Source organism: Elephantulus edwardii, unplaced genomic scaffold (assembly GCF_000299155.1).
Source record: "Elephantulus edwardii isolate Elephantulus edwardi_28Jun2011 unplaced genomic scaffold, EleEdw1.0 scaffold00106, whole genome shotgun sequence".
Classification (NCBI taxonomy): Eukaryota; Metazoa; Chordata; class Mammalia; order Macroscelidea; family Macroscelididae; genus Elephantulus; species Elephantulus edwardii.
Window position 1 is genome coordinate 8,903,243 of NW_006399856.1, and position 12,280 is coordinate 8,915,522.

The 12,280-nt window shown below is 34.5% G+C and overlaps 1 protein-coding gene across 4 annotated transcripts in view; it reads left to right on the forward strand.

The window, feature by feature from the left end:
* The window catches only part of ERBB4 (v-erb-b2 avian erythroblastic leukemia viral oncogene homolog 4), a 1,418,810-nt gene that overhangs the window by 715,320 nt on the left and 691,210 nt on the right, over positions 1 to 12,280 (forward strand). For all 4 annotated transcript variants that reach the window (XM_006891926.1, XM_006891927.1, XM_006891929.1 and 1 more), the window contains exon 3: positions 5,820 to 6,006. In XM_006891926.1, coding sequence (XP_006891988.1) covers positions 5,820 to 6,006 — 187 coding nt within the window. The remainder of the gene's footprint in view (positions 1 to 5,819; positions 6,007 to 12,280) is intronic.

The following is a 12,280-nucleotide window of genomic DNA, read 5'->3' on the forward strand; positions in this document are numbered from 1 at the left end:
TAAAAATTTTAAAAAAAGGATAACAGGAAGTATATTGTCCACGAAAGACCTTAAATGCTAAATGAAACTATAAAGTGCTGTTTGCTTTGCATATCATATTAGAAGGAATCCAGAGATGATTTCATGCTTTCCGCAGGTAGTGAGTTGTTTGGCATCACCCCTTCGCATGCCTAGTGTTTTATCATTAGTGTTGCATCATCAGTCTACTCATGGAATGATTTCTAAGTTCAGACATGATAAACTCATGATTTACTTCTGTCCATCATGGACTCATTTTTGTTTTCTTCACTTTGAACTTGTGTGTAAGTAATTATGATATGTTGCACAGTCATCCCCTGACCTTGCTCTGATTGTTGACACTGAACTTCTGTCCTGTCTCTTTCCGCTGATGTATTCAGTTTGATTCCTGGGGTTTTTTCCCCATCATTATGTTATAATCACTGTTTATGGTGGTATATTTTTAAAAGATATTTGCAATAACTAAATAATTGGTTTAATAAAATTCTATCATGGCGTCATTGACCTCATTTCTAACACTCTGACCTCAATATCAATACTTTGTTTCCAACTTTTGCAGTTGAATCACGAGTTCTTTCTACTGCCCCTTGATTGCATGCTTTATCCATTTCATGTGAAGACAATTTTAGACACTTACTTAGAACAAACTACAACCTTATTATGGATGATGCTTCAACAAAGAAAGAAAAAAAAATTAACAGCTAGACTAATAAGCAACATTTTGATAAAAGAAAAGCGGGGCATCTAGAGTTTAATTTTTCTTGGGTCAAACAACAGCATTGATGGAATCAGCAGTCAAGAAATCAAGTGGCATATTAGGCAAAGTCCCTACCTTGGACCTCTTTAAAATATTAATGAGCAAGTATGTCACTTTAGACCAAGATGTGTCTGATCAGTGCCATGATATTTTCAGTTGCTGTAACTGTGCTTTTGAGCTTTTCCGAGATTGTTATGGCACAGGATAGGAGAAGTTTCAGATCTGTTGTTCATAGTGCTGTTTGGAGACATAATTGCTTTGACAGTAACTAAGATCAACAAAAACATTCTTCTACATTGTAGTTGGCTTTTGGAGTGCTTCCATATACTAATTCAAGAGAGAATTGTGAGAAAATCTGAAAGCATGGCACTAAACTAAACGTTTAAGATTTCAATATTAAGGCACAATTAGAGACTTTCAGATAAAAGAATTATTTATCTTTCAATGTTTTTTACCATTCATCTCCTTATTTTCTCCCCTCATATTGAATTATCTTTAAAAATTAGAGGAAAAGAATATGTGATATTATGAGTTTTTGTATACATGAAAGGTTGGAAGAACAAACCTTAAGAGCAGAGTCTTGCTGTTATCTTTTTCTATTTTTTTCTTCATTCTCTTTTATGAAGAGAAAGGACAGAATTTATAAGGGCAATACAGACTTCACCATCAGTATTATAAAATTCAATAATGACCTACTTACAAATAGTGTAGTCAAAGTGGCCTGAATATATGTGGTTTCACTAGTGACAATCATATCCAGAGGTCATTGAACAAAAGAATATTTTTGAAGTAGAGATTTGTAAGTGACATACAATATTTTGCAAGACTAAAGAGGAATGAAAGTGTATCTGGGGCAAAATACTATAAGGAGCTTATTTTGGATGACATACTCTTAATTATAGCAGCAATCTTTCCATTCCAGGTATATCTACAAGGAAGTAGCTCTTGGTTTTAACCTGTCTATGAAGATAACAAAAAAAGTGTTTCTAATAATAATTTCCCCGTTCTCTGTAGCAAAATGTTTATACATTTTTCAGTGTAGTCAATTCAAATAGAAACATATGAAATAATGTGTTAATCCAAATATGTTCTTAGTTGTATTTATTTCTCTTTTTAGCTAAGAGATGATGGGAACTATTATTTGCAGGTTATTTTAAGTCTCTTTTAATATATAGTCCAAAAGCAATGCCAAGTAGTACATCTTTACCAGTTGTTAGTTATAAAAGGTTTCTCCTGCTAATAAACAGTTCAAAAATATACTGACTTTTTTTTTTTTTGCTAATGAATTCCATTTTACCTGTACTTTACCTGTGTTTTCTGATAACATCCTAAATGTGCTACCTTTTGGTAAACCATTGGGACTTTTGCACTTCTTAATATAAACTATTATTTGTGAAGTATGGTTGAACCTAATGAAGGAGCCCTCTCTTAAAAAGAAAAGCACATCTTTGAACTTTTTATTAGCAGACACTTCCTAAGGAGTTGGAATTAGTTATGAATAAACTGTTAATGAAAATTTGAGTGTATTGTGACATGTTCCTCGTGACAGTTTGTTGTAACATCATCCAACCTCATCATTGATCTTACTATTGCAACTTACACTGTGAACTAAGAGTGCTTGATAACTACAAACAACTTAAAGAATAAATCCATTTTTTATAATGAATGGAAACTCTTTTTGTACTTGTGACACCAGAAAGTATTTATGATTTCACTTCTACATTCCTGATGAGTAGATCATGTAGAGCAGTTGTGCCTACTTAGATGTACGCACACTAGTGACAGTCTCCTCCAAGGTTACAGCTTGGGAAGATGGTCTCATCGTCCTGCATGAGGATGATGCAAGGCCAGGTGAGAAGGAAATTCTGGAAATGCACGAGTTTCGAATATTGTCCAAAACAGGGCGCTACAGAGAATCAGTGGGTGATGGATGTGACCAGAGGAAGAATATTCAGCAAACATCTGTGGTTGGTTGACTGTTAACCAAGTGTTTTGGTCACATGACACACACTAGTAAGCAATTAAAAATTCACCCTTCTGTAGTTTATATTCTGGGAAGATTAGAAATAGACTATAAAAATAAGCATAATCAATATGACAATCTACATGTTGTTAGAAGGTGAGAAGAACTATGTGATTTTTTTTCAGTGGTGCAGAGGTAGGTCAATTAGAATTAGAACAAAACAAAAAAATTAGGTGTTGAGCAAAGACTAGAAGACAATGAGAGAGTTAAGCCAAGAAGAGAGCAATGAGGAGGCAATTTAGGCAGTAAAGTCGAGAGTGAGTGCCTAAAGGTGGGACTATGCCTCACATGTTGGAAGACCCACCACATTTCAAGGTATTTGGGAATATCTTGAATACAGTAAAGAGGTTGGTAGGGAAGTTCAGAAGGGAAATTGATGAGATCACATAAAGCAGTTCCTCCTGATAGAGTTATACTGAAATCCAAGAGTGCAGTGGCAAATGTACATGTAGACACATTATCAAAGTAAAAAGAAACAAGTGAAATCAATCTTAATGTATTTTATCTAACCCAATTTATCCTAAATGTTATCATCTCAACAAGCATTCAAGAAAAAAACAAACAAACAAACAAACCTATTTTGTGTTAAGGATTTAAAATCCCAAATCATATTTTATGTTGACAGCGTGTTTCACATTGAACTCGTTACATTTAAATTGTTCAATACTCATCATATATAACAGCATTAAGGAATCCTAGTGGCATATGTAGCACTTGACTGCTAACCAAACCTTGGTTTGAATCCACCCGTGCCTCCAGGGAGAAATCTGTGGCGTTCTGCTTCTTTAACGATTGAAAGCCCTCACAACCCTTTGAGATTGTTTTGCTGTTTCTTACAGGGTCACTATGAGTCAGAATTGGTATATAGCAACAGATTTGATTGTAGCAGTATTGAAAAAAAACACACAAACAAAAAAAAACGTTACCTATTTATGCTGAGACTATGACAGGCATTTAAAGATTTTTAACTCGTAGTGTGTCACCAAAACATATTTTTAAAGAATTAAGAGTTAGACAGAATTGAGACTATGCCATAAGGTATCGAACATGAATGATAAATTAGGTTCATTTGATGGAAGTAATGGATGATAAAATTTTTAAGTGGCTGGTAGCTAGATTCTGCTGATAGGAAGACAAATGGGATGGTTTGTATATGATGTGTAAAGCAAGGATGACCCTAAGATATGGATTTTTGTGATATCTACCCCAGCTAGGCAGACAGAGACGAGTTCAGTGTTGGATAATTCTAGCTGGGATGTCTACACAGCCAAAGGCAAATGTTGAATAGGTTTTTGGATATGAGCTTAGGTTTATGGGAAAAACTGGAGATAAAGATATGGGTAATAAACACTGGATAGTATTACAAAGGGAATGAAAGTGGACAGGGGAGAAGAAAAATAGATAGATAGATAGATAGATAGATAGATAGATAGATAGATAGATAGATAGATAGATAGATGATAGAGATAGATATATAGTTATCCATCCCAAGAATTGAACACTAGAGAACTCTTGAGTTAAGAACTTCAAAGCAGTACGAACATAGTCTCAAAATAATACCAAATATTTCAACACTTTCATATTACTTTTGTTGGTTTTTTTAAAAGGATCTTTACATATTAAATTTCCTATCAGGTGATTTTCAGTGTCAGGACAACCAATTATGAGTTGACTCTAACTGGATATCTTTAAGAATGCATTCATTTTATTGAGAAATTATAAGTTTAGATGAATCTCAAAGCCTTTTTGCTTTGATATTGAAACGTCACAAATTGTAAAATATTTAAGTTATATTATAAATAACTAAATATGAAAAACACTCTAAAAACGAAATACGTGTTTGTAATACTAAACTTGGAACAATCATTTAAAATATATGCTGTTGATACATGTGTTCCCCCAAATGATGCAGGGCATCAAGTCTTTGATAAATTAATTGTTAAACATTAAAATAGGAGTTCCCAATCTGTTTCATTTTTTATAAACCACTATATTGATGATTTTGCTGTTGTTGTCTGCCATTGGGTCAGAACCAACCCATAGCTGACCTTCTGGCAGGTTTTCAGATGTAGTTAATTGCAAAGAAGGCGCTTGTTCATCCATCTCTTTAAGAGCAGCTGGTGGAGTCAGACTGCTTGTTTCCTGCATTGTAGCACAGATTCTTTTTTTTTTAAACTTTATTTTAAATTCCGATTTCTCCCCCATTTTACTTTTTTTAGTTGATTTGCTTACAAAGTTTATATACATTGTATTTTATTCAATCATTCTCCTGCATTGTTTTATAAAATTAATCACCATTGGACCTTGCCCATCATTACCCTGTTTTTTCACCTAGATCTTTCCCATTTGCTTCCCATCCCCCTTCACCCACTAGTTCGTGCAGCTCTGTAGTTTCACCCCACCTATTTTTACAATAATGCCTGTGCTCTTTTATCCTTTTGACACTGAGTTAGTTCACTCAGTGTAATGCTCTTCATTCTTTTACAATTTATGGAGTATTTTTCAAAATTGTTGCTCCTGAGTGCTGCATAATATTCCATTTTGTAAATGTACTGCAATTTCTTACCACTAGGCCTCCGAACTCCCGAAAACTTATAAACTAGAGCTCCCTAAACCACTAAAACCTACATAACTTTGTTGTAAGCTTACTACTTTACTGTTTAAAAAAATTTAAATCTAATGTTATCTGCCTTTAACTCATTTGAGGTTGTCATTAAATGAGATCTTCCTTCATTTAAATTATTTAAATCTCAGGTATGACAATGTCCCATAAAACAAAACTCATTATTATACTTCATGTAGGTTCATGACTTTTCTCCTCAAATACCACTCATATTTCAAATGAGATTTTAACCGTTTGTGATCTTGAATTAGCAAAATACTTATTTATAATATTATGTGGTAGCATATTAAATCTGAATATTAGAGTTAACTCATTTTTATCTAAATGACTACATTTCATGATAAGAATCTAAGAATCTTTCTCTTTTTTAATACAAGCTATTGTTTCTGTCTTTTCAGTCCATTCGAGAAGTAACAGGCTATGTGTTAGTGGCTCTTAATCAGTTTCGATACCTGCCTCTGGAAAACTTACGTATTATTCGTGGGACAAAACTTTATGAGGATCGTTATGCACTGGCAATATTTTTAAACTACAGAAAAGATGGAAATATTGGACTTCAGGAACTTGGATTGAAGAACCTGACAGGTAAGGAAAATATTTAAAATAGCAAATTCACTTTCATTATTAAGATAATATATTTGGATGTGTATGTTTTGAACTATTTATTATAGTATAGATTACATTATTTTACACTAAAAACATTTAAGTATTTCTTATTTATGCATTTTGGGAGATAAGACATTCTTTGCTTTTATTTACAGATAGTATAGTGTGCAATTTGGAAGGAAAGTCTAATTCTATATCTCAGCTGAACAGATGTACGTTGTAAGAAAATGCTCAGTGATTGTGAAAACTGTGATATGAAGCAGATTTACAATTACTGAATTTGAAGGTCTCAGTAGAACGGTGGACTGTATCATCTAATCTCTTCAATAACTTTCCAACTCTCACTTTTTTTAGAGGGCCAAGTTATTCTGTACATTTCCACTAATCTGTATTTTTTCCCCCTCAGTCACCTTATTTTGGGAAACACATTTAGTTATTAATTTTTTTAGATTGAGATTTCTTTTGTAGAATAACTCACTAAATTTAATAGAAATTCTTTCACAAAACATTTCAATGTCGTCAGAGTGAACACTTTTCCCTACTATCAGAAATATAAAACTAGAGAAAATCATCTTGCTACTAAAATAGAGTTTGGTGTTTTCCGTGAACTCTCCTTTGTAATCTCCATGATCTTTCCATTGCCTTCAAGGACTATAATGGGAGACTCTTTTTGTGTTAAATTTGCTAACATTGAATATTGTCATGTGCACCTGTAATAATAATGTGTAAATTAGTAATTGTGTGTCACTTTGAGTGAATTAGAGAGCTAAGATGGCCAGGTGAGTAAAGAGATGCACTCCCCACCCAAGGGCAGGCAGCCCAAATCAACTGATTTTCCATGGAGAAAGATGGGCCGTTTCTTCTCTGGTGATTTGCTTCCTCTGGAAGCCCATGGGAGGGTCAGCTATGAGTCAGTTCCGCTTGGATGGCAAAAAACAACAACAGCAACGTAGTGAATTAGCAGTTGGAACTATTAATTTAATTTAAAAAGTCAGTATTATCTACATATCTTTAAGGAATCCTGATAGCACAGTGAACTAAATATTAAACTGTTAACAACAACAAAAAATATTGATAGTACAAATCTATCAGCAATGCTCTTAGGACAAATGAGGCTGTCTCTTCTTAAACAATTACAATTTTGAAACCCTGAAATGGGGTTCTACTCTGTCCTGTAAAGTTGCTATGATTTGAAAGAAAGGCTTAAACATTATTTTTGTTGTTGTTGTGTGTATTCATTTTTACAAAACCTTAATGATGTATTGTTGTTCTATTTAGCAATTGGTATTCATTAAAAGGTTAGTAATTTGAATAAAATTCCATCTCTGAGGGAGAAAGTTGCCTACTTCCATAAAGAATATAGTCTTAGAACCCTATGGGGATTTTACAAGGTCACCACTAGTAGAATCTACCACATGACAAGGGCTTTTGTTGTTATGTTATGTCAAGTTGGAACTCACTCATAGTTGACTCACCAGTGGGTTTTCAGGAGATTGCTCATCTTTTCCTAACAGGACAGCAAGTGGATTTCAATTACTTGCCTTTGAGTTGACAGCACAACTCCTTACCAATAAGCCACCAGAGCTCCCTATAGGCTCCTGAGGTCATATATTTGCACCCAAATAGGTAATGTTTTATGTGCTTTATACTTGTTGTTGTTGTTATGTGCCATTTAATCACCTATGACTCATAGCAACCCTCTGTACAATAGCTCTGAACCCTATCCTATCCTGAGTGAATCTCATGTCTCCTACAGACCTAATAGCATTTCTCTAGTCACTGAGTCAATCCATATAGTCCAATGTCTTCCTCTCCTGTGCTGCCCCTCTGCCCTTTCAAGCATGATGTCCTTTTCCAAGGACTGATTCCTCCTGGCTATGTGCCTAAAGTGAGACAGAACTTCAAAATCCTTACCTCCAAAGAACAGCTGGGTTTTACCTTCTCCAGGAGAAATCTGTTTATTCTCCTAGCAGTCCATGGTATATCCAACACTTTTCCAGCACTACAACTCAAAAGTATCAATCCTTCTTCTATCATCTTCAGTCACTGTACAGCTCTCTCACTCACAGCAAGTAAACGTGAAAATGATGGCCTATATCAGGCACACCTTAGTCTTGAGACTGACATCATTGATCTTCAATACTCTGGAGAGGTCCCTGACAGCATATTTTCCCAATACAATTCATCTTTTGATATCCTGACTGCTGCTGCCAAGAGTGTTGACTGTGGAACCGAGAAAGCTGATTTGACAGCTTCATGATAGAGAAGAAATTGAGATTATTAACAACTTCAATTTGATCATTTTTTTACTTAGTCCATAGTAATTTTTTTACAATAGAAATAGTAAACATTTTAGAGGCATCAGTTTAAAATATTAAGATAATAATTATCAAGTTTTAAAAATTATTAGTTTCTTACATTCACTTCTGACCAATTTTAAGCTACAAATAGCTTCACAGTCAAATATGAGCTGAAATTGGGATATTTTGAATGAATAGAGTAATTATGTTATATTTTGAATTAAAGTTGCTTTTGGTTGATGGTAACTGCAAATGTAAATTTTTGAGGATTCTCAAATTATTTTTGCATCAAAATTTCTATTTCTTTTTCTTTCAATGATACCTTTCTTACTGAAGAACAGGGCTTCTGACTAAATTGCTAGTTTCATAGGATGAAGGATTTTGGAAGAGGCATGAGTAGAAAAAATTGAAAGATGCAAATTAGAGATCTAAAAATAACATAATCCAGTTACAATTTGCTTAGAGATGTCTGTATGTTCATTCTTCATGATATTTCTCTGATTATATTCACAGGGATCAATTTTCCCACTTGTTTATAATACTTGAATTGCATTAGTTTATAATATGAGCAGAAAATCAGGGTAAAGAGTATTCTTATTTTCACATTTAACCTGAATGCCACTAAAATCTATTTTGAAGTCACAAGAACAGTATGTCATGTTTAAACACAATTTATCTATTACACAAACTCACATAATTCATTATGTATGATTGTTATTGTTGTTCAATTTGTCATGCTGTAGTATATAATACTATTGTATCAAATGATGTGTTTTGTCCTCTGCATAGCAGCTTTATGATAGTTATATATCTATAGATATACATCTCTAAATATAGATATAGCACATATATGCATGTTAGTCATATTAACTCCTTTTGAATTATCAATTAAAATCCAATAGAACAAATGGTGGATATTTTAGACATTTGAGGTATATTCAGATAGTTTTATATAGTTACTAGATGACTGATAATTATCTTCCAAAACTTTTCTATAGCAGAGGCAGTCTAGGATCATTGATCAGGTTGTAGATTATGCTAGGATAGTATAGTCCACAAGGACTTGTTTTGCTAACCCAAAGACCATGCACCCTCTCTGGTGATTTAAATCAACCTCCTGCTCCAGGGGAGAGAGATGTTGGAGTGTTATCTTAAATGTTGGCTTTTCTAACCCCCTCAGGTCTTCATTTACCTTTACTGTAGATACAAGGTCTTTGAAATAATCAACAGCTATGGGACTATAATAAGAGAGGTTGCTTCCCACACTGGGACTTGAGGAATACTGGAGTAAGACCTTGGTGAGAGCCAGACCAATGCAAGACCCCTGTGAGAATGAAACCCTGGTGGCAAGACCCTAGTGAAGGTGGTGGAGACACTGTGGCATTGTTGTGGAGAAACTGTGGCAAGGTGTGACCTGAGGCTTCCTGTGTTTGTGTTGGCCACAGTTAAAAAATTTGCTGTTGAGTACTTGAAGGAGAAGCTGACTTCAGACTGCTCTGAGACAACCTTGCTGGATGATTGAGGAAGGCAGAGGCTTCTTGACTTTATGTTGCTGATCTGAAACCAGGACTTTTACTAATTAAGGGATTGTGTTTTGCTGTTAATCTGGCTTGGTACTGTTGTACTAAACCTTGACTAATTTGTGAGAGATTCTTCATAAACTAATTTTGTGTAATAGGGGGAAAATAGATGATCTGCTAATCATTCAAATAAATCACTCAATTCTCAAGGAACTACAGTGTTACCATCATCTTGTCACTCATTCCCTCACTCTCTTTGCCATAAAGTCAGAACAAACCCCTAGCTGACCCTCCATTGAGTTTCCAAAACTGTATCCCAAGGGAAGAAATTGCTCGTCTTTCTTTCTGTTTTCTTTTCTTTTTTTTCTTTTTTGCTCGTCTTACTTTCAAGGAGCTGTTGGTGGATTCCAAATAAGAGAAAGGAGAGACTATTGAGTTAGTAGTGCAACTTCCTAAGGATTGTGTGCCACCAGACTCTGTAGAAAATGTAACTTCTTGGCCTATCCTTGAGACCTGCTGAATGAGAACCAACAGGAATGAAACCTTGGTGGCTTACTGAGTAAGGAATTACACTACCAATCCAAAGGCAGGCAGTTCAAATCCACCAACTGTTCAAAGGGAGAAATATGGGCAGTCTATTCCTATGCAATTTACAAACTCTGAAAATCTGCCAGAGTTCAGCTATGAGTTGTTTCCAACTCTGCAACTTGTGGTCTAATATCCCACCTATCATTATATTGTTATTAAGTGTTGTCAAGTACAATTCATAACAATCCTGTGAACAATAGATCTGAACTCTATCCTATTCTGAGCCATCATTGTCATTCCCAGCACATTGTAGTACATTGACACAGACACTGTATCAATTTATCTCATTAAGCATCTTCTGCTCCTTTGCTGATGCTCTATCTTTATAAGCATGATGCCCCTTTCCAAGGAACATGTCCAATGTATGTGAGATGAAGCTTCACCATCTTTGCCTCCAAAGAAAATTCTGGTTGTACTTTCTCCAAGAAACATCTGTTTGTTCTTTTATCAATCCATGGGATATTTGGCAGTCTTCCCCAACACCACAACTCAAATGCATTGATTCCCCCCCCACACACACACGTCTTCTTTGTGCATTGTTTAGCTTTCGGATACAAAGCAAGTAATTTGAAAGAATATTCCTTGTATCAGGTGCACCTTAGTTTTTTAATTAGCGTCATTGCTCTTCTGGACATTAGAGGAATTCTTGAATACAGGCTTTCACAAAGGTATATATCTCCCAGCTGCTAGTACCGATGGTGTTGACTGTGGATCAAAGAAACAGGAAATGTTTGGCAATTTCAATCTTTTCTCCATCTCTCATGATGCTACCTGTTGGTCCAGTGGTGAGAATTTGTGTTTTTTTGAAGAGTTAATTCATATTGAAGGTTACAGTCCTTAATGCTCTGTAGTAAACACTTCAGTCCCGTTACACTTTCAGCAAGTAAGGTTGTGTCATCTGCGTAATGACACTTGTTGATGAGTCATTCTCCAATTGTGATGCTACCCCTTTTTTATCAAGTCCAGCCACTCTTCTTCATAAAGTCAAGTCTTGATCAGCACATGGATTGAATATGTATGGAGAGAGGATATATCTCTTATGCATTCTTTTTCTGTAAGAAAAAAATCCAATTAATTTTAAAATATTACAAAAGATGCTATAGTGCACTCTCTGGTTAATATATTCATATTTATTTGACCAAATTAACTTCTGCTCCTTGACAATCTTATTTAGACAAGAAGGAATGAGGTGGAGGAAATGCATGTTTTTATCAAATATAAGCCAAAAAAAAGTATCTTGTCAAAGAACACATCTCAAATCAGGTGAGAATGAGAATTAATTGAGAGCCAACATAGAAATATATTTGTATAAAATAATTCAGAGATTAGGAAATTTCTGGAAATGAATTCTATGTTGTGTATTTTCTAGTACTGACTTTGTATACTAATAAATTATATTGATCATAATAATTCATGTTGAAGTTTCTTAGGCAAGTTATATTTTTACACAGTTTCAAGCAAGATAACCAACTAAAGTAAAAGTTTTATGGGTAAAAATAATTCAGAGAGTTATTTTACAAAAATTAGGTCAATGTAATTTTGTTTCTTTTAATATCTTCTTTGATGTCCTGACATCAAAATCGTATATCTTTAGAAAAGTACATTTGCTTCCAACAAACCCTTTTTTTAAAAATAAATCAACCTTCTGGTTAACTTGTTGTTGTCAGGTATTGTCGATCCAGAACCAACTTTTAGCTGACTCTCTAGCAGGTTTTCAGGGACAGTAAATTGCACAGAGGAGATTTCCCATCTTTTGACCATGGATCAGCTGTTGGATTTGAACAGCGTGCCTTTGGGTTAATAAGTGAAGCTCCTTACCACTAAGCCACCAGAGAACAGTTAAAC